Source organism: Dipodomys spectabilis, unplaced genomic scaffold (assembly GCF_019054845.1).
Source record: "Dipodomys spectabilis isolate Male_0828 unplaced genomic scaffold, ASM1905484v1 ptg000094l, whole genome shotgun sequence".
NCBI classification, from domain to species: Eukaryota; Metazoa; Chordata; class Mammalia; order Rodentia; family Heteromyidae; genus Dipodomys; species Dipodomys spectabilis.
In genome coordinates, this window is record NW_024870771.1 from 3,871,442 (window position 1) to 3,898,327 (window position 26,886).

The window sequence follows — 26,886 nt, forward strand, 5'->3', positions numbered from 1 at the left end:
TTTAGCAGTCCCGGCAACACAGACCGGAAGCTCGCCTGGCCCCGCCCCGCCGGAAGCCCGCCCCGCCGGAAGCCCGCCCCGCCGGAAGCCCGCCCCGCCGGAAGCCCGCCCCGCCGGAAGCCCGCCCCGCCGGAAGCCCGCCCCGCCGGAAGCCCGCCCCGCCGGAAGCCCGCCCCGCCGGAAGCCCGCCCCGCCGGAAGCCCGCCCCGCCGGAAGCCCGCCCCGCCGGAAGCCCCGTGCGTGCGCAGTTTCGTGCTGTGAGACTCGGGGGCGGGGCCTCGCAGTGCTTTGTGGGAGCGGCGCAGCGCGGGTGGTCTGTGGCTCAGGGCGGGCGCCCCGGGCTCCGCTCGGCTTCTCGAGTTCTCCCGGCTCCCGCCCAGGCGTCGGGGTTCTTCCCGCCCCGTCGGCAGCATGTCGGGCGTGCGCGCTGTACGCATCAGCATCGAGTCGGCCTGCGAGAAGCAGGTGCAGGAGGTGGGCCTCGATGGCACGGAGACGTACCTGCAGCCGCTGTCCATGTCCCAGAACTTGGCGCGCCTGGCCCAGCGCATCGACTTCAGCCAGGGCTCGGGCTCCGAGGAGGAGGAGGCGGCGGGGCCCGAGGGCGACGCGCCGGACTGGCCGGGCGCCGGCGCCGACCAGGACGACGAGGAAGGTGCGGGGCAGTTTGTGGACCCTTGTGATCCCCTGGTGGTTGGGATTCGCCGCGGTTTCCAGCCACTGCCCCGGAGGTGGCGGTGGGGTTCCGCTCAGTACGCGGGCACGGTGCGGGTTCAACCGCACCGCCACAGGAGATTCCCCGCAACCACCTGTTTAAGGGGAGCATGCTGGAAGAAGCCTGGCACCGGTGGTTTACGCCTGTGGTCCTGCTATAAAGAAGTATGAGGCTCACAGAAGCCAGCCTGGGAGGGAGAGACTGAGTCGTCCCCAGTTGAGCTGTGGCTTAAGTGGTAAAATGCTGGCCTTGAGTGGAAATTGCTGGAGTTCAAGTCCCGCTACTGGCACAAAAACAGGGAGGGAGGGAGGAAAGCAATTAGATAAAAGGGGGGTGTTGGAAAGAAAAATAACGAGTTTTCCTTTCAGTACTTTTAAGCCACTCAGTGATATTTCTGTCTTATGTTCAGTGTAATAGTTTGTATTTCTTCTTTTGCTTTTTAGGATTAGTAAAATTTCAACCTTCCTTATGGCCTTGGGACTCAGTGAGGAACAATCTGAGAAGTGCTCTGACAGAGATGTGTGTGCTCTATGATGTCCTCAGTATTGTTAGAGATAAAAAGTTCATGACTCTGGACCCAGTCTCTCAGGATGCCATCCCTCCAAAACAGGTATAGTAATACTCATCTGAATAATACTTTCCTACTCAGTTTCTGGATTATATTTTGGTTCTGTGCTTATTTTTGGTGGTTCCCTTCTCTTTTGATTGTATGTTTCTTTTTTTTGGGGGGGGGGGGGGTCCGGTCTTGGTGCCTGAACTCTGGGCCTGGGCGCTGTCCCTCAGCTCTTCAGCTCAAGGCTAGCGCTCTACCACTTGAGTCACAGTGCCACTTCCGGCTTTTTTTTCTTTTTGCTTATGTGGTGCTGCCGAATCGGACCCAGGGCCTCAGGCATGCAAGGCAAGCACTCTACCACTGAGCCACCTTCCCAGCCCCTGATTGTATGTTTCATCGTGCTCCTTTATTTTTTTTTCATTTTTCTTAAACAAAACTTTAGTTGTTATAAAGGTGATGTACAGAAGGATTACCTAAGTCAGGTAATGAATACATTTCTTTTTGGACAGTGTTACCTCTTCACTCTCTCCCAGTTTTTTCCTTCCATCCTCACCTACATGTTGTATAGTTCATTTTCAATATAATGTCTAGTGAGTACCCCTGTTGCCTTTGTTCACCCTTTGTCCCTCCATTTCTGTGCTCTTCTTACCCTCCTAAAGACAAATGAACAAACAAGAAAAAAAAAACAACAAAAACTATTGCTTCTATTTCCTTGAGTTCATTTTGGCCAATACTATTTTGTATGATCGAAGGATCGCATCTTTGTGGTTCTCTTCTAAGAGTTTCCTCCTTTGGTCTCACTGTGTGTGAATGCCTAGAGTCCTTTTGTAGTTTATGATGTCCCAGTGTATTTTAGATCTAACTTCTGCATATGAGACAAAAGATGGATGGTTTGTCTCTCTGAGCTTGGCTTACCTCACTTAGCATGATTTGTTCTAGGTCCATCCATTTCCCTGCAAATAATGTAATCTTCCTAAAGGCTGTGTAAGATTCCATGTGTAGGACCACTTTTTTTTTTTTTTTAAATCCATTCCTACTTTGGGACCAGGATTAGGTCTTAAGCTCAGTATCTGATGCTTACATTCACTTATTGGCTGGTACTCTGTGTGACCTGAGCTAAGCCTTTAACCCCAAGTGGTATTCTTTATTTTTTCCTTGAAAAATTAAGTCCAGAACAGATTTGAAGACTAGCTGGTTCAAAACAAAATCATAAAACTATATCTCTTACATATTTGCCCTTGGAAGAGATTTGTTCATAATGTCATACTTTAAAGCTTCCCAAATATTTGGAAATTTTTACAATCTTGGTCCTTTGTTTTTGGTATACAAAATGTGATGACAGGGATAAGAATGTGGCTTAGTGGTAGAGTACTTGCCTAGCATGCATGAAGCCCTGGGTTTGTACCACATAAACAAAAACCCAGAAGTGGTGCATAGACTTGAGTTTAAATCCTTCTTCTGTCCTAAATAGCTGGTAGCATTAGTGGTTTATTTTCTTAAAAAAAATCTCAGTTCTCCCCTCAAGTCTCTCTCTCTCTCTTTTTTTTTTTTTTGTGACTTCTCAGAAAAATAAGACCAAACTGTGGAGCATAGTGCGAACTAGATAGATGTTAATACTTGCCTTTTTAAAAAAGTGCATTCAGATGGTTGCCAGTTGTCTGTAATCTAGCTACTCAGGAGGCTGCTATCTGAGGATTGTGGTTTAAAGCCAACCCCAGGCAGGAAAGTCTATGAGACTCTTACTTCCAGCTAACCACCAGAAACCCAAGAAGTAGTGCTGTGACTCAAAGTCATAGACTACCATCCTTAGACAAAAAAAGCTCAGGGACAGCTTGCAGGCCCTGAGTTCAAGCCCCATGACTAACAACAGCAAAAAAATGTATTCAACACAGTGGAATTCTACTCATCCATCAGAAAGAATAATATTGTACCATTTGTAAGGAAATGGAAAGACTTGGAAAAAATTAAACAAAGTAAGCCAGACCCAAAGAAACATAGATTGCATGGTTTCCCTCATTCATGGTAACTAGAATGTGCCTATAAATCTACAAGTAAGCACACTGGATGGTTACAAAACAAACATGAAAACAACACTGGGACATGATAAATTATACAGCTCTCTAGACAGTCACACAGTAAGACCAAAATAGTTTATGATTAGGAGCAGATCACAAAGGCTCAATAGCTATGTGCATATAATCATAGAAAATAATATTTTACTAAATGAACTCCCAAGAGTTTTTTTTTTTTTTTTTGGTCAGTTGTGAGACTAGCTCTGGGCCTGGGTGCTGTCCCTCAGATCTTTAGTTCAAGGCAAGCACTCTACCACTTGAGCCACAATGCCACTTCCAGTTTTCTGAGCGGTTTATTGGAGATAAGAATCTCACAGACTTTCCTGCCTGGGCTGGCTTTGAACCATGATCCTCAGATCTCAGCCTCCTGAGTAGCTAGAATTATAGGCATGAGCCACCATGTTGTTGCTGTTTTTGTTGTATCTTCCTTTTTTAGTTAGATGTCTTTGGGAGGGTCAGAGGGGAGCACAAAAAAGATGGAACAAAGGGTGGACATATGTAGCATTGGTACTCTACACTATGTTGAAAATGAACTATACAACTTGGTGGGGAGGATGGAAGGAAAAAACTGAGAGAGTGAAGGAAGGAGGTAACATGGTTCAAAAAGAAATGTATTCATTACGTGACTTACGTAACTAACCATCTACATTACCTCTACCATAACAATGATATGTATATATATGTATGTATGTACATATATATGTTTGGGTTTTGTTTTTTTTTTTTGTGCCAATCATGGGGCTTGAGCTCAGGTCCTGGGCACTGTCCTGAGCTGCTTTTGCTCAAGACTAGCATTTGAGTCACAGCACCACTTCTGGCTTTTTCTGTTTATGTGGTACTGAGGAATTGAACCCAGGGCTTCATGTATGCTAGGCAAGCACTCTACTTCTGAGCCACATTCCCAGCCCAATAAAATATATTAAAAATGTAGCCACAGCTGAAAAAGTGGCTTTAAGAAGTACCATCATAACAAACAAAAAAAGTATGTTCAGTCTTTGAACATTTGACTATGAAAGAGAGGTGTCAGACTGAGGAATTGGGAAATGGAGAGCCAGTAAACAAGGAGACTGCTGGGAAAGTCCTTAGGAAAACAAGATTGGAAGCAATAGCTTTAGGAATATTGAGCTGAAAGACTTCAGGGGACTCACTAAATCTACTTCATTTTGAAAAGAAAAAACTAAGGTACAGAGATTTTCCTTTGCTCATGTTGTAGTCAAGCCAGTAGTTTGGGAGCCAAGACCTGAACTCCAGCACCTCATCCACTGGACCCTGCTTTCTCCACCCCTCTGCTTCTCCAGAGAGTAGTCTCCAGGAGCTAGCTCACTGCCTCTAAGAGCTGCTTTTGTTAGGCTCCCTTATATGGTGAAAAGATTAATTTGGCATTTCTTTGAAACTTGTTATTTCCACTCTTTAAAGCCCAGAGTAAATAGTCCCTTAGTACTGTTTAATACAGTATACAAATTGATAGTGATTATGGATATATATGTATTTACATATGATGCATAGATTTTGATTTGTGATTAGTTTTCAGAAATCAGCATTCAATGCTGTATATGATATTAATACATGATTTCAATCATAGTTCCAAAAATAAACTGCTTTTTGCTCATGTAAATTACATTCAGCGGGATGATAGATTTATTTTCTTTCATACTGAACTCAGAGGCACAGGTTCCACTCAATTTATATCATCCCCTCAGTCACTTTTTTTCTTTCCTTCATTCTTTTTATTTTATCTTATTTTTTTAATTAATTAAATTTTTTTTTGGGTCCGGTCGTGGGGCCTGAACTCTGGGCCTGGGCGCTGTCCCTCAGCTCTTCAGCTCAAGGCTAGTGCTCTACCACTTGAGCCACAGTGCCACTTCCGGCTTTTTTCTTTTTGCTTATGTGGTGCTGAGGAATCAAACCCAGGGCCTCAGGCATGCAAGGCAAGCGCTCTACCACTGAGCCACCTTCCCAGCCCCTCATTCTTTTTATTTTTTTGTTTATGTGGTACTGAGGAATTAAAGCTAGAGCCTCATGCATGTTAGGCAAGCACTTTACCGGTAAGCCACATTCCCAGTCTCTGTCACTCTTTGGTGCTGGGCTTCTTTTCTTTCTTTCTTTTCTTTTTTTTAATTATCTCTAGGTAGTTGTACAGAGGGTTTCAATTCAACACGTCAGTCTTTGAGTACACTGCATCTTGACCAATGTTACCCTTTTTATCATTCTCCCTTCTAACTCTACCTTATTCCCTCAATTTTCTTAATTGCATTTGCATATATATTCGTTGAATATTATGATTCCATTCTCCCACCTTTCCTCTTTCCCTTTCCCTCTGCTCTTGACCTCATGTTCAATATGTACTTCCTGGTATTCATTTTGTTAGACTGTGACTTCTTTTTTTTTTTTTTTTTTTTGTCTGTCATGGGGTCTGAACTCTGGGCCTGGGCGCTGTCCCTCAGCTCAAGGCTAGCACACCACTTGAGCCACAGTGCTGCTCCGGCTTTTTCTGCTTATGTGGTGCTGAGAAATCGAACCCAAGGCCTCATGCATGCAAGGCAAACACTCCACCACTGAGCCTCCTTCCCAGCCCAGACTGTGAGTTCTTCAAAGACCTTAAACCAGTGGAATTTTCCTCAGCTGATCTTTCTCAAGGATTGGTGCTTAATCATGAAGCCAGGCCTTCAGCACAGGATTACAGATGTTAGAATATGAGTGACACAAAAGAATACTTGTGAATAGCAATGTTAAGGGCAGCCTGTTACGAAGGGGTTGTATCTAAGCTAGCTTTCACAGAGGTGATGCAGTAGTAAGTCCTAATGTCCATTTGATGTTTTTCCTCCAACAGAGAACTTTGTGAGTTGACCAAAGAAGTAGGTTCAGATTTTCTTTTATTAATTTATAGTTTGCTTCTTTGTTTTGTGGTACTGGGATGGAACCCAGGGCTTTGGCCTTTGGCTTATGAGGTAAGTATGCTAACATTTGGGCCACACCTCCCACACAATTTTTTTATTATCTTAAAAACTTCTTTTTGCAGTGCTGAGGATAAGATAGTCAAAGGATTGCTGTGTATAGGTCATCCTCCCTCTGTAGTTTCTAAATTTTCTCTCAAGTAGATATCTTGTTACTATGAAAACATGCAATTTTAATGTCATCTACATATACAGCAGCAGTTTGGGATACAAACTTAATAGATTGTTTTTGATAGAATCCCCAGACACTGCAGCTGATATCTAAAAAGAAGTCACTTGCTGGAGCCGCACAGATCCTCCTGAAGGGCGCAGAAAGACTGACGAAATCCGTGACGGAAAACCAGGAGAGCAAGTTGCAAAGAGACTTCAACTCTGAACTCTTGAGATTAAGGCAACACTGGAAACTTAGAAAAGTTGGAGATAAAATTCTTGGAGATCTGAGCTACAGAAGTGCAGGTATAGATGATTGTTTAAAAATGCTTCTTGTAAGCCAGGCACCGGTGGCTCACGCCTGTAATCCTAGCTACTTAGGAAGCTAAGATCTGAGGATCACGGTTCAAAGCAAGCCCAGGCAGGAAAGTCCATGAGACTCGTAATTGCCACTAAAACCACCAGAAAACTGGAAGTGGTGCTGTGGCTAAAGTGGTAGAGCTCTATTCTTAAGCTGAAGAGCTGAGGGATAGCACGCAGGCCCAGAGTTCAAGCCCCACGAACAACACAAAAACTCCGCTTCTTGTGGAAGAAGTTGACTGTAATGTTATGTTTTTTAAATAAGACATTGTCAGCTGCATGTTACATTTAAAAATTTATTTCTATTTTAAGATAATAAAAAAATATAATTTTAAAATACATTCTGTACCTGAACTTACTTAAAAATTACTTCTGTACACATATGCTACTGCTATTCTCCCTTCCCTTTTTTTGTGTTGATACTAGGTTTTTGAACTCAGGGCCTCTCATAGTTGACACTCCATCACTTAAGCTATATTTCCAGTCTTTTTATTTTTTTTTCCCTAGTCCTGGGGCTTGAACTTAGGGCCTAGAAACTGTCTCCGAGCTTCATTTGCACAAGGCTAGTGCTCTGCCACTGGAGCCACAGTGCTACTTGTTTTTTCTGTTTCTGTGGTACTAAGGAATGGAACTCAGGGCTTCGTGCATGCTAGGCAAGCATTCTACCTCTAAGCCACATTCCACTTTTTTTTTTTAAACTGTTTAATTGGAGATTGGGATACTGTCTCTTGGACTTTTCTGCCCCTGCTGGCTTTGAACTGCAATCCTCCAGGTCTCAGCTTCCTGAGTAGCTAAGATTATATCAATGAGTTATGGTTGCCCAACCAAAACTATTTCTATGATAGTCCTATAATAAGTAACTTAGCTTTTATCTGAATCTCTACTAAGTACATTTAATAGAAGATTCAACGTGTTTATCAGGGTTACAATTCAGTAGAGTGAAAGCTTTCAATGCTAAGAGTTGAAGCAAGGAGTCCTGGCTGGGACACTTGTGACAGCAGTAGCAGAGTGATGTGTTATGACGAAGACTCGTGCAGAGCAAGCCACCATATCTTAAAATTAAAAGAAGGTAAACTGAGATAGTTAAGTGACATACTGGAGGACCTAAATGCTTCAGCATTAGTATGAAGTAGGGGAATTCTGAACCAAGAAAATAAAAATCCCCCTGCAAAGCTAACAAAGTTATTTTTACATTTTAATAGGTAAGACTATTAGAAGCAGTGCTTTCTGGTTTTAAACGTGTTTTTAATCCACAAATAATTATACACAAATATATTTCTTTTACGGATAACTATCCTTGATTGTGAAAGAATTCAGTTACATTGCATGTGTGTTAGTGTGAATATGAAATGGTTGAAAAAAAGATATTGTATGTATGTTCTTCATCTTTCTGTGGCTAGATTCAGAATACTTCCATTGTAATCTGGTTACAGAGGCTGAGCTCCAGTGGTGTCTCATTCCTGAGACCTCAGTCTGAGGAATTATCTTCTAAAAGCAATCTGTTATCAAATATGCATTCCAAATATTTGACCTATGCATTTTATTTTTTTATTTTTTGGCAGTTCGTGGGGGCTGAACTCTGGGCCTGGGCACTGTCCCTCAGCTCTTCAGCTCAAGGCTAGCACCTACCATTTGAGCCACAGTGCCGCTTCTGGCTTTTTCTGCTTATGTGGTGCTGAAGAATTGAACCCAGGGCCTCGTGCATGTGAGGCAAGCACTCTACCACTGAGCCACCTTCCCAGCCCCTGGCTTATGCATTTTATATAACAATGATACCATAAGACTAAAGATACTGAGCTATAGTCCCAGCCTAGGTTTATTATGTTTTTAAAATAAGGAACAAGCTGGGTGCCGGTGGCTCATGTCTGTAATCCTAGCTACTCAGGAGGCTAAAATCACAGTTCAAAGCCAGCCTGGGCAGAAAAGTCTGTGAAACTCATTTCCAATAAACCACTTGAAAACGGGAGGTGGCACTGTCTCAAGCGGTAGAATGCTCGCCTTGAGCTGAAGAGCGCAGGGACAGCCCCCAGGCCCAGAGTTCAAGCCCCATGACCCACTGAAAAAAATAATGAACAAGCTGGACACTAGTGGCCCATGCTTTAATCTTAGCTAGGATTACTGCTCCAGGGGGCTGAGATCTGAGGACCATAGTTGGAAACCAGCCAAGGCAGGAAAATCTGTGAGAATCTTATCTCCAATGTACTACCAGCTGAAAGTGGAGCTGTGGCTGAAGTGGTAAAGTGCTAGCCTTGAGCACAAACGATAAAGGACAGTCAGTAACCAGGCTCATGAGTTCAAGGCCTAATACACATACTCACACACACACACACACACAATAACAGTTTCTGCTTTTTCCCCTTTGCTCACTGCTACTTCCTTTTTCCCCAAACATACAACTTTTTTTGTTGGGAACTTAATTTTTGTGCATGTGAAGTATTACATACATAATAACATATTCTAACTGAATATATTAAATGTTTTCTGTTTCCCTATCTTGATTACCTCTTTAGGATCTCTTTTTCCACATCATGGTACATTTGAAGTAATAAAGAACACAGATATTGATCTGGATAAGAAGATACCTGAAGACTACTGTCCCTTGGATGTCCAAATTCCTAGTGATTTAGAGGGATCTGCATACATCAAGGTATTTGTGAAAGAATTCCTCAATAAATCTTGTTAATACTCCTTGAAGCTACTTTGCTAATGTTTCCTTCATGTCTTTATTGTCATACAGGTTTCTATTCAGAAGCAGGCTCCAGACATAGGTGATCTTGGCACAGTTAATCTCTTCAAGCGACCTTTGCCCAAGTCCAAGCCAGGTGTAGTTATGTGCCATCCTTTTTTTAATCTTAATTTACATTTACAAATAAGTCAGGTATAAATATAGAAAAGGAAAATAGGTACTTTGAAGTAAGAATAATGGGAATATAACTTAAAACTATATTATTGTTATTTTTTTGCTGGTACCAGGGTTTGTGCTTACCCAGCTAGCTTGATTGCCATGCCTCCAGCCTGGCTTTTTTTCCCCCCCTTTCAGTCACAGGGCTTGAACTCAGGGCCTGGACGCTGTCTCTGAACTCAAGAATAGTGTTCTGCCACTTTGAGCCCCAGCCACTTTCAGTTTTCTGGTGGTTAATTGGAGATATGAGTCTCTTAGACTTTACTGCTTGGGCTGACTTTGAACCACGGTCCTCAGATCTCAGTCTTCTGAGTAGCTAGGATTATAAGCATAAGCCATCAGTACCCTGCTCAGCTTGGCTTTTTACTGCTTAATTAGATATAGTGCCTTAAGGACTTTTCTCTGGGTTGGCTATGAACTGTGATCCTTCAGATCTCAGCCTCCTGAGTAGTTAAGATTACAGGTGTGAGCCACTGGCACCCAGCCTGTTGTTTATTTATTTATTTGCTTTTTTTTAGACAGGGTGGCCTTGAACTTGCACTCCTAATCTCAACTTTACAAGTTCTTTGGTTATAGGCATGCATCATTGTGCCTAGTTTTGAAATTATACTCCTTATGATTTTGTAAGTAAATGAAGAGCTTAGCTGTACTTTTATTTTGGGATTAAATTTACTAGTATTCTCTGTTTAAAAGAAGTAAGATGGTTCATATTTTAGAGTTTTCTGGGTTATGTGGATAGATAATTTGAATTATACCTGTGCTGCTTATCTTTCAGGCTCCCCACACTGGCAGATGAAGTTAGAAGCAGCACAGAACGTTCTCTTGTGCAAAGAAATTTTTTCACAGCTCTCTCGGGAAGCTGTTCAAATTAAATCACAGATACCTCACATCGTGGTGAAAAACCAGATTATCTCTCAGCCCTTCCCAAGTAAGAACAGCCAACCCTTTTGAGACGTAATAATAAGACTGGTTTGGAGGCCGCTCTTTGCCTGTGTGGGGAAAATAACAAGAGCAGAGGTGGTGTACTGCCCGTGATGGTATCCAAGTGGCATCCAGACTAAGGTGTAATTGCCAGTTGTGTGCTGCGTTTGATGCAGCAGTGGGCTTTAAAACTGTATGTTACAAGTCTGTATTTGCATGACTGTTAGCAACAGTATTTCTTTCTTGGTGGTGGTGGTGGTAATGGGGTTTGAATTCAGAGCTTCATACTTTGTTCTACCACTTGAATCATACATTCAGGACTTTTTACTTTGTTAGGTTTCAGATTGCGACTAACATTTTTGCCAGGGCCAGCCTTGGATCACCATTCTAGCTCTGCCTTCCACATACCTGGCATTACAGATGAATTCCACTATACTTGCTTATTTTTGAGATGTGGTCTAACTTTTTGCCTAGACTGGCCTCACACTGTGAGATCTTCCTGACTTCTGCCTTTGGAGTAGCTGGGATTCAGGCATGACCTATCTTCCCCAGTGTGTACTAGTTTTTTGTTGTTGGTATTAGTTATGGGGCTTGAACTCAGGGCCTGGGTACTTGCCCTGACCCCTGATCTCTTCTGCTCAAGACTATTGCTCTATCACTTTTAAGCCATAGCTCCACTTCCAATTTTCTGGTGGTTAATTGGAGTTAAGAGTCTTATCTCCAAAGCCCTGGCTGGGCTTTAAACTGCAATCCTTGGTTCTCAGCCTCCTGAGTATCTAGCATTACAGGTGTTAAGCCACCAGCACCCAGCTGCAGTAGTTGTTTGGAAGTGATATATATATATATATATATGAATGCCAGTTTTTAACTGTTCAAATGCAATTTGACTTACTTTAGAAATCAGTTTGTTATTAGGTGTTTACTTTTTTCACATAAATTTGTAAGACTTTAAGTCTTATCACGGAAATAAGGTTTTACAAGTAAAGAAGTCCATCATAGCTCTCATGGAAGCAGGAAAGAGTATCTGTTCTACTTGGTAAGGCCAGATACTGTGTACTAAAGGAAAAAACAAAACTTGCTTTTTTTTTTTTTTTTTTTTGGTTGGTCATGGGGCTTGAACTCAGGGACTGAGAACTGTTCCTCAGCTCTTCAGCTCAAGTGTAGTGCTCTACCACTTGAGCCATGGCATCACTTCCAGTTTCCTATTGGTTTATTGGAGATAAGTGTTTCATGGCTTTTCCTGCCTGGGCTGGCTTTGATGAACCATGATCCTCAGATCTCAGTCTCCTGAGTAGCTAGGATTATAGGCATGAGTCACCAGCGCCGGGCTAAAACTTGCTTTTTATAGTTTTGTAAAGGAAGGAAGAAAAATGAATAGATTGCTTATTCACTAGCCACAGCTTGAGGTCAGGAGCTATATTGTATACAATTGAAATGATCAGTTATTTAACAAAATTTGAATGATTAAAATACATGAGAGTATTATATGTATAAATGATCATTTTGGAATAAAAACATTGATCATAAGACCTGATCTTCAAGTTTAGCATCTTGTTTGTGAATGAGCTGTCATTATCCCTTAGGAAGACATTTGAGAATATGGCTATGGTTAAACTTTGTGAAGATAGTTCTTTTTTACATCTTGGGTAACTTGCATCTGTTCTTTTTATAAACAGGTTTACAGTTATCTATTTCATTGTGCCATTCCTCAAATGATAAGAAATCCCAAAAATCAGCTTCTGAGAAGCAAAGTGCAGAGGACCACCTCTATGTTCTAGAGCATAACTTGCACCTGCTGATTAGAGAGGTAATAAAGTAGCTGTTTCTGTGAACTGTGGCCAGCAAGTACCTCCCCTCAGCTTCATGTCAGTGCATAGTAACAACACACAGTACCTGGTGTGGAAGATGTTTGCTGTACTGGGGGATTCAGAGGTTCCCAAGCACGCTTTCTAGAGGTAGGAATATATCATAGGTTTTGTAGTTGAAGTTCAGGACACAACTGAGAAGATCAGAGAGAAGAGGAATTCCAACAGGGAAAGAAAGGGATGGGAAATTCTTGCCACTGCTTGTGTGAATAGAAAGTTTCAAGAGTACTGCTTCACAGTGGAAGACTAATTTCCTTTTTCTTTTTTTGTCAGTTGTGGTGCTTGAACTCTGGTTCTGGGTGCTATCCCTGTTCACTTCAGGTCAAGGCTAGCACTCTACCACTTGAGCCATGGCACTACTTCTGGCTTTTTCTGCTTATGTGGTGCTGAGGAATCGAACCCAGGGTCTCATGCATGCAAGGCAAGCACTCTACCAATGAGCCATCTTCCTAGCCCCTGGAAGACTAATTTTAAAAGGATCTGAGGAATTACATAGAAATACTTGTTCTAATCTCTGTCATACTCCCAGATCTGCTTTACTTGATTATAATGGCATAAAAGCCGTTGCTTCCAAAAGGCTGCTGTGATACTAAGGAGACAGACTTAGGAATCTCGAGTACAGGGTGTAGTGGAATACCTTATCTACTGATTGCATATGTTCTGTTCTTGAGGCTCAATGACAAAATTGTTTTGTATTTTTTTACTTACTATTTTGTGCTTGTCCTGGGACTTGAACTCAGGGCCTGAGTGCTGTCCCTGAGCTTCTGTCCCTTAACGATAGCTCATGGCTAGTGCTCTACCATTCTGAACCATAGCTCTACTTCCTGCTTTGATTGTTAATTAGAAACAGAAGTCTCACGGACTTTCCTGCTGTGCAGGCTGGCTTTGAACCATGATCCTCAGATCTCAGCCTCCTAAATGGCTAGGATTACAGGCCTGATCCAGCAGCATCCAATTGTTTTGTATTTTTAAACTTTTTATTTTATTAATAACTTTTTTATTGTGAAAATACCATACAGAGGGGTTACAATTACATGAGCAAGGTAACGAGTACATTTCTTATCAAGCATTGCTGCCTCCTCCTTTGTTTTCCCTTACCCTCCCTGCCCTCCCATCATCATCTTCCCCATTTGTTTTTTCCCTTCCCCTCTTTTAAAACTTTTATAATAAAAATTACAACTTGAGAAGTACCCTTCTTTTTACAAACCTGTATTAGTATGACTTAGTGATGCTAGTAAACACTCTGTTCCTTTTATTTGTAATTCAAATAGAAACAAATTCAAATTGTTTTTCATGGTCCAGGATAGCAGCTATGTTGTGATTAAATGTTGTGTACTATTTACTAGTTTGTATTAGTTAATTAAAATGGTTTTTCTTGTCAGTTTCATAAACAGACCTTGAGTTCTGTCATGATGCCGCACCCAGCAAGTGCACCTTTTGGCCACAAGAGAATGAGGCTTTCAGGTCCTCAAGCTTTTGATAAAAATGAAATTAATTCATTACAGTCCAGTGAAGGGCTTCTGGAAAAAATAATTAAACAAGCAAAACATATTTTTCTGAGGAACAGGTAAGGATGAGGCAACTTATGATTTCTTTATGAAGCTGAAATCCTTTTTCCAGTATTGCTTCATGCAGTGATTTTTTTGTGATTTTTTTTGGATGCCCTAACCTTTTTTTCTAGAAGGAAGGGGGTGGCTGCAATGTGGGAGTTTATGGTCATCCACTTGTTCCTGTTAAATATAGAGAAGACTTAAATCCATAGCCATTCTTAATTAAGTCTTTAAAAATTTGCAAAGACAGCCAGGTGCCAGTGGCTCACACCTGTAATCCTAGCTACTTAGGAGGCTGAGCTCTGAGGATCACGATTCAAAGCCAGCCCAAGGCAGGAAAGTCTGGGAAACTCTTATCTCCAAAAAACCATCAGAAAATCAGAAGTGGCGCTGTGGTTCAAGTGGTAGAGCACTAGCCTTGAATTGAAGAGCTGAGGGACAGTGCCCAAGCCCAGAGTTCAAGCCCCACGACCGACCAAAAAAAAAAAAATATCTCCCCCCCCCCCCCCCCCAAAGACACAGTTGGGAAAGGGGGAGGGGTGGAGTATATGACGACCAAGATGCATTGTACTCATCAATGAGCATGTTGATGGGAAACTTTTGTACAACTAAAAATAATCTTTTTAAGTTAAAAAAAATGGCAGACATTGTTGATTAGAAATGTGCTTTAGAAGCAGGTGCCAGTGGCTCATGCCTATCTGAGGATCGAGGTTCAAAGCCAGCCCAGGCAGGGAAATCCGTGACTCTAATTTCCACTACTCAAAAAAGCCAGAAGTGGCACTGTGACTCAGGTGGTAGAGGGCTCACCTTGAGCAAAAGAATCAGAGACAGCACCCAGGCCAAGAGTTCAGGCGCCAGGATCAGCCAAAAATGAAATGTGCCTTATGAAACCAGATTTGTTTTTTCTTTATTTTGAATCCAGAATCATATGTCTTTCTCTTTTTTTCTTTTCTTTCTTTTTTTTTGTGCCAGTCCTGGGGTTTAAACTCAAGGCCTGGGCACTGTTCCTCTTTGTGCTCAAGTTCTACCACTCTGAGCTACAGTTCCACTTTTGAGTTTTCTGGTGGTTAGTTGGAGATAATAGTCTCACGGACCTTCCCGGCTTCAAACTGTGATCCTCAGATCTCAGCCTCCTGAGTAGCTAGAATTATAGGAATGAGCTACTGGCGCCCAGCTTCCCTGAACTTTATTAATTTTGGTCATGGGGCTTGAAGTCTGGATCTGTGTGTCGTCTCTCAGTTCTTCAGCTCAAGGCAAGCACACTACCACTGGATCCACAGCACCACTTCTGGTTTTCTGGTGGTTAATTGGAGATAAGAGTCTCACAGACTTTCCTGCCCAGACTGGCTTTGAACTGCAATCCTCAGATGTCAGCCTCCTGAGTAGGATTACAGGGGTGAGCTACCAGCACCCAGCTTTCCCTGAACCTTTTTACTCAAAGCTAGTGCTGTGCCACTTGAGCTATAGCTCCACTTCTGGCTTTTTAAAAAAATTTAATTTTATTGTTATTATTAAGGTATTGTACATATGGGTTTTTACCATTTCATAAGTCAGGTAATGAGTACATTTCTTTTTGGGAAATGTCATCCCTTTGCTCTTTCCCTGTTTTCCCTCTTTTGTCCCTGCCCATAAGTTACATAGGTATATCCACATAGTGTATACTGAATAGCATGATTGCATTTGTTTACCCTTCTTCCTTCCCTTTCTGGGTTCCTGCTTTGATCTGTCTGAAAGAGAAAAAAAAAAAAAACCTAGAGCAAAAATAAACACCACCAACAGCAACCACTTCTGGCTTTTTGATGGTTAATTGGAGGTGAAGAGCCTCACAGACTTTACTGAAATCACTGGTTTCAAACCTTGACCCTCAGAGCCCAGTCTCCTAGTTGTAGACATGAGCCACAGGCCCCCCCCCCCCCCCCCCCCCCAGCTATTTCTTTAAAATCCTCACTTTTCAAATGTTGGGATTATAAGAAAATAGTAACTTGATTTGCAAATTTTCATATACTTGATGAGTGATTCAAACCCTGGCATGGGATATGGTGACTTTTTATAAACATTTAACTTCTTTTCTTTTAAAGAACAGCTGCAACCATTGACAGCTTGTCAAGCCGCATTGAGGATCCCCAGATACAGGCTCACTGGTCCAATATCAACGATGTTTACGAATCCAGTGTGAAGGTATTGATCACATCACAGGGCTATGAACAAATATGCAAGTAAGTATCACACATTGAAGTTAGGCATTTTATTGAGTTGCTTGGTTGTTGTTGTTGTTATTGTTTTTTGTTGGACATGGGGCCTGAACTCTGGGCCTTGGCACTGTCCCTCAGCTCTTCAGCTCAAGGCTAGTGTTCTACCACTTGAGCCACAGTGCCACTTCAGGCTTTTTCTGCTTATGTGGTAATGAGGAATCGAACCCAGGGCCTCATGCATGCAAGGCAAGCTCTCTACCACTGAGCCACCTTCCCAGCCCTTGAGTTGTTATTCATGGGTGTTTGCTAGAGAATGCCTTTATGTTTTTGGTTTGCTAGGGTGATATACATTTCAGTCAATTACCTAACTGTTAGGTGTTAGCAAGACCAAGGAGTCAGGATGTCTAGAATTGTCTATTAGGTAAATTAGGCCCACACATTTGTGCTACAGGGAACATTGAGCATAAGGCCCTGCCTCCATATATATATATTACAGCTACTTCAAATTTTGCCTAGAAGTGTGCAAGTAGCATACTAGAAATAAGGATGGTCATTTATGTTACAGCATGTGCTCTGCATCTTGCAACTGCAATGACCTAAATTTTGTAGCTCTTTATTTACCTTGTGTTGGTGCAGCATCTAGTTTAACTCATGATTATGCATTTTTGTTGTTGTTTTGGTTGTGGGGCTTGAACTCAGGGCCTGGGCACCTCTGTCCCTGACCTCTTTTGCTCAAGGCTAGTGCCCTACTACTTTGAGCCATGGTGCCAATTTCGAGTTTTGAGTGGTTAGTTGGAGACAAGAGTCTCATGGGGATTTTTCTCCCTGGGCTGGGACTTTGAATCAAGATTCTCAGCCTCCTGAATAGCTAGGATTTCAGGCCTGAGTCACCAGTGCCTGGCTTCGATTATACCTATTAAACCAGGCTGATATCAGTGGGTCTGTGAAGTAGCAACATAATTTTGTCCCACTGTTCTCAGAGATGCTTGATTTATACTCACAAGTCAGAAGTTAGTAAAATTGTCTCAGAGCCATGAAAAAATATTGAGGCTTCTCTTTGAGCCTCTAGCCAATAAGTAATTGACAAGATACAGCTGAGTGAGTCTCCTCCCTGAGTTAGTGTGTCTGTTTTCCAAGTGGCAGCTGTTATATTTCAGACCTATCTAGTATGTGAACAAACACTTTGAGACACAAAATCATCACCCTTTGAAGCAGGAACAGAATGTGCATTTATAATGCTATTTTCAGTGTGGCAGTTTAACTTTAGTATTTCTAATGAAAAGTGGTGCATAAGTGTAGGATCATACAGGAACACACGGTGAAACTTGAATCTTCTAGGGAAGGAAGTGGAGTAAAACTAAATCATAGCTTTCTTCTCTATCTAATGAAATATGGTTATTGGGTGATGTGGCAGTGGGATGGGAGAAATGGGTGTTGAACATAGATGAAACAAATTCCAAGTGAGTTTTTAACCTGTTAAGACTAGGTAAAAGTATCACAAACTATAGTTGTATGGTCATCTACTTTTGTGTTTAAAATTTTCCGTAACTGGAGAACAAATGAGCATAAAAGAAAGAGATAATTACTAGCATCCCAACAGTTCATTTATGTCTAGACTCAACACCAAAGCAACTGGGATTCTGGTTATAGTACCCAATGTATGTAAGTTCTGTGAAGAAAGTTTAGTAATGATGTAGCCTTGACAGAATTAGTAGAAGAGAGCTGAGTGAGTATGGTAATTCCTTCCTATAATCCCAGCATTTGGGAAGCTAAGACAGGAGGATTTCAAGCTTGAGGCCAGCCCAGACTACATAGCAAAACTTTCTCACCAAAACCAAAAAAAAAAAAGAGAGAGAGAGCAATAAAATGGAAAAAAGAATCAGAGGAGAGAAAGGAGATAGAGGGAGAAACTGAATGCCTTTTTCCTCATTTTTTTGGGTCCGGTCATGGGGCTTGAACTCTGGGCCTGGGCGCTGTCCCTCAGCTCAAGGCTAGCACTCTACCACTTGAGCCACAGCGCCACTTCCGGCTTTTTTCTTTTTGCTTATGTGGTGCTGAGGAATCGAACCCAGGGCCTCAGGCATGCAATACGAGCGCTCTACCACTGAGCCACCTTCCCAACCTTGTGTGTGTGCCCATATTTGGGCCTGAACTCAGCATTTACACTGTCACTTAGCTTTTTTCCTCATGGCTGGTATTATAACACTTGAGCCACAACTTCACTTCTGGCTTTTGGTAGTTAATTGGATATAAGAGTCTCATGTACTTTTCTGCCTGTATGGCTTTGAACCACAATCCTCAGATCCTGAGTAGCTAGGATTACAGGCGTGAGACACCAGTGCCTGACAAGCTAAATTTTTTTTTTTTGGTTGGTCATAGGGTTTGAACTCTGGGCCTGGGTGCTGTCCCTCAGCTCTTCAGCTCAAGGCAAGCGCTCTACTGCTTAGCCACAGCACCACTTCCAGTTTTCTAGTGGTTAATTGGAGATAATAGTCTTACGCACTTTCCTGCCCAGGCTCGCTTTGAACCGGGATCCTCACATCTCAACCTCCTGAGTAGCTAGGATTTCAGGCATGAGCCACCAGTGCCTGGCCAAGTTAAAATTTTTTAATCTTTCTAGAAAAGTCTGGGTAATTATAAGCACACATGCATGCCCGTGCACGCGCGCGCGCGCACACACACACACACACACACACACACACACACACACAAACATCTCCTACTTGCACCTGACTTCCTTTACAAAGCATGTGCTTTTTTTGAAAAAAATTGAACTTTCATACAATTTTTAGGTCTCCTGTGTTGTATAATACTGTAATTATCTAGTTTAAGAATATTTCCACTAACCCCAAAAGAAAATGCACATTAGCAGTCATCAGTTTGTGGTGTTTTGTTTCCCTTGTTGAGATGGGCTCACTCGGTAGTGAGACTAAGCTGGCCTTGAAATCACGATTCTCTAGCCTCTGCTTCCCAAGGGCTGGGGCCATAGGCATGTATGTGCCTTCACACCTGACTGGCCTGCTGCTTTTACTCAGTGGCATGGTGGTAAATGCGCATTCCTTATCAGCACATACAGATTTACTTCATTCTTTTCTTAAAGTCTTACCGTCTTTCATTTATAGGCATTGAGACTTCTACTAGTGAACATTTTCATTGCGTGTCAGCAAATATTTCTAAGTGTATGTATAGGAGAAAGTTTTTTTTGTTTTATTTTGTTTTGTTTTTGTCGGTCGTGGGTCTTGAGCTCTGGGTTTGGGCGCTGTCCCTGCACTCTTCAGCTCAAGGTGAGTGCTCTACCACTTGAGCCACAGCACCACTTCTGGTTTTCTGGTGGTTTATTGGAGATAAGAGTCTCACGGATTTTTCTGCCCAGTCTGGCTTTGAATTGCGATCCTCAGATCTCAGCCTCCTCAGTAGCTAGGATTACAGGCGTGAGCCACCGGCACCCAGATTAGAAGAAAGTTTTTATAAATATAATTGCCAGATTAAAAGATAAGGACATTTACTAGGGCATAAACTCAGGGCCTGGGCACTCTCCCTTAATTTTTCATTCAAGTCTGGTGCTCTACCACTTCAGCCACACCTCTACTTTGGGCTTTTGGGTGGTTAATTGGAGATAGTCTCACATATTTTTCTGCCCAGGCTGGCTTTGAACCACCATCCTCAGATCTCAACCTCCTGAGTAGCTAGGATTATAGGCATGAGCCTTGGTGTCTGGCAGAACTTTTCAATTTCTGTTAAATACCAAATTTGTTCTTCATAATGGTTGTGATAAGTATGCTTCTCCTAGTAATGAGAATTTCTATTCCTTCATAGCTTCAATTTTTTTATAGTTCATTTATTTTTGTGTATTTTCCTTTAAAGCTTTCTAAAATATACTTTCTTTGAAAAAACTTTAATTGGTTAAAATTGCAATTTTATGCTGGGTGCCAGTGGCTCACACCTGTAATCCTAGGATCTGAGGATCATGATTTGAAGCCAGCCTGGACAGGAAAGTCCATGAGACTCCAATTAACCAACAGAAAATTAGAAGTAGCATTGTGGCTCAAAGTGGTAGAGCTCTAACTTTGAGCGAAAAACATCAGGGAAGTGCCTAGGCCCTGAGTTTAAGCCCCACAACCAAAAAAATTATGTAGGCAATTGTCAAAATAATTTACTCCTGGCCTTGCACTGGTGGCTTATGCCTAAGATGATGTTGAAATCTTTACCTTTCTCCGTAATACTAAGATTGTGTTGCTATGCATTGCGTAAGGTAATTTTGACTTCTGTGTCTGGAGGTCCATTCAACTGCAATTGAACGTGGGAGTTGAGCAGATCCGAGTTGTGCACAGAGATGGAAGAGTGATCACACTGTCTCATCAGGAGCAGGAGCTACAGGATTTTCTTCTGTCTCAGGTAACAGCTGCACACAGTCTTTAACCCTTTCCTCTCATAACTGCTTAAAAAAACTAGTTAAAATATACTGAACCGTTAAAATATAGTGAGCTATATAAGGAGAAAAGCACTGGGTTTTTGGTTTGGCATTTTACTTTCTACTGCATTTTGCAGGCTGCTGCATAATTGAAAGTGTCAGCTATTCTAGATTTGTTTACACTTGCTTTGTTTGGTTTTGTCTCAGCCATGAGACAGGGTCTTGCTGTGTAGCCCAAGCTAGCCTTGAACTTAGACTTTTTATTTAAGTTACAGAGCCAGCCTCTTTCTGCCAGGATTGAGCCATTTAGATGATGTCACAGGGCAAATGCCAAAGGAATAACTACTCCAGCCTTGATGTGCCTTGTCATCCTACTGCCTCCCATAGGAGGCATACTTAATGCATGACCTGAAACCACAGAGCTTAGGAAGCAGTTACCGTGGCTAACAGTTCAGCCTCAGCCCATGGGGAAGAGCCCAGCCTTGAAGGGCAAATGGAAGACATTGAGCCTGTTTGCTGCTTCTAGTGTGCTCCATACCTGGTGGTCCCAGGGGTAGACTCTGCGTGTCATGTTCAGGTCATGTGGCTCTGCTAGAGCTGCCCAGTGGCTGTAAAGTGAGAGAATCAGCTGATGTCAGCTTCTGAGTGTAGATGGGGCCCAGCTCCCTCATACACACACAGAATACTGCTAGACATCAATAGTCCCAACAAGAGCTTACAGTGGCCACGTTGGGTCACTGCAGTGTTCCCTTTTCCATTTGCAGATGTCCCAGCACCAGGTGCATGCAGTTCAGCAGCTGGCAAAGGTCATGGGCTGGCAGGTCCTGAGCTTCAGCAACCATGTGGGCCTGGGGCCAGTGGAGAGCATTGGCAATGCCTCCGCCATCACTGTGGCCTCCCCCAGCGGGGACTACGCCATCTCAGGTATTGTCTGCTGCTGTGTGTGTATGTGCAGGCTCTGGGGCTTGACCTCAGGCTTGAGCGCTTTCTCTGAGCTTTTTTGTTCAAGGCTAGGGCTCTACCACTTGAGCCACAGCCCAAGTGGCATTTTGTTGATGAATTGGAGATGAGAGTCTCCTGGACTTTGTCCTCCCAGGCTGGCTTCAAACCGCACTTCTTGGATCTCAGCCTCCTGAGAAGCTGGGATTACAGGCGTGAGCCATGTCTGCCACTTATAGGAAGGGCTTTTGAGAGTGACTCAGTATTTAGCTATTGTATTAAGTATGTGTAAACTGGATTTACCTCTGCAGTGAATTAACCTATATTTCCATTGTTGCTTATCTGACTATATCTGTTATTAAGAGCAAGGCATCATTACTTTTCTTTCTAGTACTTAAAAAATTATTTAGCTTAAGGCTTTAGACCCATGGTAGAGCACTTGCCTAGATCCCAAGAAACATAAAGAGAAAAAAAGAACACTTCAGTCCATGTTCCATCCTAACAAATCTCTGAAGAACTGACATTGATTGTCGCATCTACTTCCTAAATCTTTAGTGGATGAAGTATTTTTATTTTATTTTTATTTTTTGTGTACCGGGGCTTGAATTTAGGGCCTGGGCGCTGTCCCTTAGCTTTTTCTCCAGATGTTGATACTCTACCACTTTAGCCACATCTCCATCCATTCTGACTTTTTGGTGGGAAATCTCACAAACTTTTCTGCCTCGGATGGCTTAGAATTGGAATCCTGTGATCTCAGCTTACCTTTATAGAAGACTGGCTTATGTATTTTTTAAAAGCTTCAGCTTGCTGGGCACCAGTGGCTCAGGCCCATAAGCCTACCTACTCAGGAGGCTTAAGATCCTAGGATCATGGATTTGAAGCCAGCCTGACTAGACAGATCCAAGATTTTGTGTGGTGTGTGTGTGTACTTTTTAAATTCTTTTTTTTTTTGCCAGTCCTGGGGATCAAACTCAGGGCCTGGGCACTGTCCCTGAGCTTTTTTTTTTTTTTTTTTTTTTTTTGGTCAGTCGTGGGGCTTGAACTCTGGGCCTGGGCGCTGTCCCTCAGCTCTTCAGCTCAAGGCGAGCGCTCTACCACTTGAGCTACAGCGCCACTTCCGGTTTTCTGGTGGTTTATTGGAGATAGGAGTCTCACGGTCTCTCCTGCCCGGGCTGGCTTTGAACCGTGATCCTCAGATCTCAGCCTCCTGAGTAGCTAGGATTACAGGCGTGAGCCACCAGCGCCCGGCCCTGAGCTTCTTTTGCTCACACTAATTCTCCACCACTTGAGCCATAGTGCCACTTCTGCATTTTTTTTAATGTGGTACTGAGGAATCAAACCCAGGGCTTCAAGCATGCCAGGTAAGCACTCTACCACTAAAGCCACATTCCCAGCTTCAAAATATTCCTAGCTTCATTTAACCAGCAAAAGCCAGAAGTGGAGGTGTAGCTCAGGTGGTAGAGTGCCAGTCTTGAGCAGAAAAGGCTAAGGAAGAGTAAGGCCCTAAATTCAAATACCAGTACCAGCAATTAGTCAATAAACTAAAATGAAATAAATAAGCAGCTTGAAAAGTAAATAAGTAAACTTGAAAAGGACAGTATCTGGCCCTAAAGGCCCTAAAAGCAGTAGTAATAGGATAGAGCAGAGAACATTTTATTGAGCACCTACTTTGAGTACTTTTCTTTTTTACTGTATTGGGGTTTGAATTTGGATCCCATGCTTGTTAGGCACTTGCCACTTGATTCATTCCTCTAGCGATACCTTATTTTGCTTTAGATGTTTTTCAGATAGGATCTTTCTCCTTTTTCATCAAGCCAACCTTAGGTTATAGGTATCTGGGTATCTATGCATTACCACACTGGTTAAAATATGGGTCTTGCTAACTTTTTACCCAGCTGGCCTCAAACCCCAGTCTTTCTGATTTCTGCCTGTTAGTAGCTGGGATTATAGGAGTTGCCTCACCCAGTGAGCACGTGTTTCAGTCGTAACTTACAAATACATTATCTAGATTAAATTATTTTTTAAGATGTTTATTTTATTTTTTTTGCCAGTCCTGGAGCTTGAGCTCAGAGCCTGAGCACTGTCCCTGAGCTTCTTTAACTCAACACTGTACTACTTGAGCCACAGCACCACTCTGACTTTTTCTGTTTAGGTGGTACTGAGAAATTGAGCCCAGGGCCTTCATGCATGCTAGGCAAGCACTCTACCACTAAGCCACATTCCTAGTCCTAGAACTTTTAAATATGAACTTCTTTTCTGCTATCTTCTCTAATACTTTTAATTTGAAAGATTGGATAGTTACAAAATATTTCCCCATAGGAACCCAGCTTGAGACTGCAAGTTTGACTTTTTTTTGGGGGGGGGGGGGGGGGGGAGTCCTGTCGTGGGGCCTGAACTCTGGGCCGGGGCGCTGTCCCTCAGCTCTTCAGCTCAAAGCTAGCGCGCTACCACTTGAGCCACAGCTCCACTTCCGGCTTTTTTCTTTTTGCTTATGTGGTGCTGAGGAATCGAACCCAGGGCCTCAGGCATGCAAGGCAAGTGCTCTACCACTGAGCCACCTTCCCAGCCCAAGTTTGACTTTTTATTGCTAGGAATTTCTCTTTTTTTGATCATAGGGATTGAACTTAGGGCCTCAAAATTGCCAAGCATACATTCCACTGCATCCTCTGTTCCCTGTTGCTAGGGATTTTCATTGTGCTGAGCCACATTTATAACCTGAAGTTCTGCCTTGGGAGGTGGAGATTGAGAGGATTTTGGTGTGAGACCAGCCCTGGCAAAAACTTACTGAGACTATTATCTAACAAGGTAGATGTGATGTTTTATATCTATAATCCCAACTGTTTTCAAGGTATGGGGGATCAAAGTCCCAAGTCCTGGGTACAAGACCCTATCCAAAATATAGCTAAAGCAAAAACCAGCTGAAGGTGTATGTAGTTCAATTGATGAGTGCTTGAGGCCCTGGGGTTCAAATTCTTTTTTTTTTTTTTTTTTAATTTAATTTTATTTGTGAACATACTGTACAGAGGAGTTACAGTTACATGGGCAGGATAATGCGTACATTTCTTACCAAGCATTGCAGCCTCCTCCTTTGTTTACCCTTCACATCCCTTCCCAGCCTCCCCCCTCCCCCCCAATCCTTCTCCTTCCTGGGGTTCAAATTCTAAAGCCACTGCTGGGCCCAGTGGTTCATGCCTGTAATGCTATCTATTCATGACTCAGCTTGAGTACCAAATGCTCTGATCTGGAGACTCTGGCTGGCTGGAGTCTGGAGTCAGAGTCTAGAAACTGATCTCCCAGCTAACCACCAAGAAAGCCAGAAGTGGAGCTGTGGTTCAAGTGTTAGAATGCTAGCTTTGAGCAGAAAGCTAAAAGGACAACACCCCAGGCCTCAGTTCAAGTCCCAGGACCAACACCAAAAAAGAAAAAAGATTGCATTTGGAACTGAAAAACACTTAAGTTGTTCAACAGTTAGGTGTTTTTTTTTTTGTTTTTGTTTTTGTCGGTCATGGGGCTTGAACTCTACCAGCACTCTACCTCTTGAGCCACAGCGACACTTCTGGTTTTCTAGTTGTTTATTGGAGATAAGAGTCTCATGGGCTTTCCTGCCTGGGTTGGCTTTGAACCGTGATCCTTAGATCTCAGCCTCCTGAGTAGCTAGGATTACAGGTGTGAGCCACCGGCGCCCGGCAACAGTTAGTTTTTGTATTCACAGCACATGACATTGTTGGATTTATTCCCCTTGCTATTTTCTGAATGCAGAATGAGTTACTGGTATTTGGGTTTTCCTCCCTAGTTCGAAATGGGCCTGAGAGTGGCAGCAAAGTCCTGGTGCAGTTTCCCCGGATCCAGTGCAAAGATCTTCCCAAAAGCGATGTGCTGCAGGACAGCAAGTGGAGCCATCTCCGCGGGCCCTTCAGAGAAGTTCAGTGGAACAAAATGGAAGGTCGAAACTTTGTTTATAAAATGGAGCTGCTCATGTCTGCACTCAGCCCTTGCCTGCTCTGATTCTTCCGGAGAGTGGACTCGAGATGTTTCGAGGACAATTATAAGCACAAGGAAGAAAGACCTTCTAAAGGAGCTTCTTCTTAAAGCAATGTAATAAACATTTATCTGTCAGTTTGAAACCTTTCACTTTGTAAGTGACAAGTACTTTAAAATGTGGTACAGTTGTAGATAAACAGTATGGGAAAATATATTTTTATGCAGCTAAACTGAAAATTATTTAAAATTTGCTTTAAAATAGCCTTTCTTTGATGGTAATGTCAGTTAAAGTGTGTGGTTAAAAATCTCAAGTCAGGGGGCTGGGAAGGTGGCTCGGTGGTAGAGTACTTGCCTTGCGTGCATGAGGCCTTGGGTTCAATTCCTCAGCACCACATAAGCAAAAAGAAAAAAAAGCCGGAAGTGGCACTGTGGTTCAAGTGGTAGAGCGCTAGCCTTGAGCTGAAGAGCTGAGGGACAATGCCCAGGCCCATGACCAGACCCCCCCCCCCCCCCCCCAAAAAAAATCTCAAGTTAGGGGGCTGGTAAGGTGGCTCAGTGGTAGAGCACTTGCCTTGCATGCATGAGGCCCTGGGTTCGATTCCTCAGCACCACATAAACAGAAAAAAAAAGCCAGAAGTGGCGCTGTGGCTCAAGTGTAGAGTGCTAGCCTTAAGCTGCAGAGCTGAGGGACAGCGCCCAGGCCCAGAGTTCAGGCCCCACGACCGGACCCAAAAAAAAAAAAAAAAATCTCAAGTCAGGCACCAATGGCTAATACCTGTTACCCTAGCTCCTCAGGAGGCTGAGATTTGAGGATCCCAGTTCAAAGGCATTCTGGGCGGAAAGTTCAGAGGCTCTTTTTTTTTTTTTGGTGAGTCCTGGGGTTGACCTGGGCCTGAACACTGTCTCTGAGCTCCTTTTGCTCAAGGCTAGCGCTCTACCACTTGAGCCACAGCGCCACTTCCATCTTTTTCTGTTTATGTGGTACTGGGGAATCAAATCCAAGGCTTCATGCGTGCTAGGAAACACTTTACCACTAAGCCACGTTCACAGCCCCCAGAAAGCTCTTTATCTCCAGTTACCCACCAAAAAATACCGAAGTGGAGCTGTGGCTCAAGTGGTAGAACAGTTGCCTTGAGCAAAAAAGCTAAGAGCACATCTAGCCTCAAGTTGAAGCCTCAGGACCGGCACTAAATACATAAATGTTTGAAAAATCTCCAAGTATCTGGACACTTGTGTGTCACACTTGTAATCCTAGTTACCCAGTAGGCTAAGATCTAAGGATTGCAGTTCAAAGCCAGCCAGGGCGAGAAAGTCCATGAGA

At 42.9% G+C, this 26,886-nt stretch overlaps 1 protein-coding gene across 1 annotated transcript; it reads left to right on the forward strand.

Annotated features, from left to right (window-relative positions):
• The first annotated feature begins 302 nt into the window (after positions 1 to 302).
• On the forward strand, positions 303 to 25,777 carry Med17 (mediator complex subunit 17). The gene is made up of 12 exons (XM_042685267.1): positions 303 to 655; positions 1,159 to 1,325; positions 6,531 to 6,750; positions 9,315 to 9,451; positions 9,542 to 9,626; positions 10,482 to 10,634; positions 12,304 to 12,434; positions 13,875 to 14,059; positions 16,121 to 16,258; positions 20,512 to 20,629; positions 21,410 to 21,569; positions 25,378 to 25,777. Exons 1-12 carry the CDS (start codon positions 412 to 414, stop codon positions 25,587 to 25,589), a joined length of 1,950 nt encoding a protein of 649 aa, XP_042541201.1. The 5' UTR covers positions 303 to 411; the 3' UTR covers positions 25,590 to 25,777.
• The last annotated feature ends 1,109 nt before the right edge of the window (positions 25,778 to 26,886 follow it).

Coding starts and splice junctions, on each gene's coding strand:
- Med17 (XM_042685267.1), top strand. CDS start 412: ATGTCGGGCGTGCGCGCTGTACGCATCAGCATCGAGTCGGCCTGCGAG. Junction 10,635..12,303: donor TATCTCTCAGCCCTTCCCAA/GTAAGAACAGCC, acceptor TTTTATAAACAG/GTTTACAGTTATCTATTTCA. Junction 20,630..21,409: donor AGGATTTTCTTCTGTCTCAG/GTAACAGCTGCA, acceptor TTCCATTTGCAG/ATGTCCCAGCACCAGGTGCA.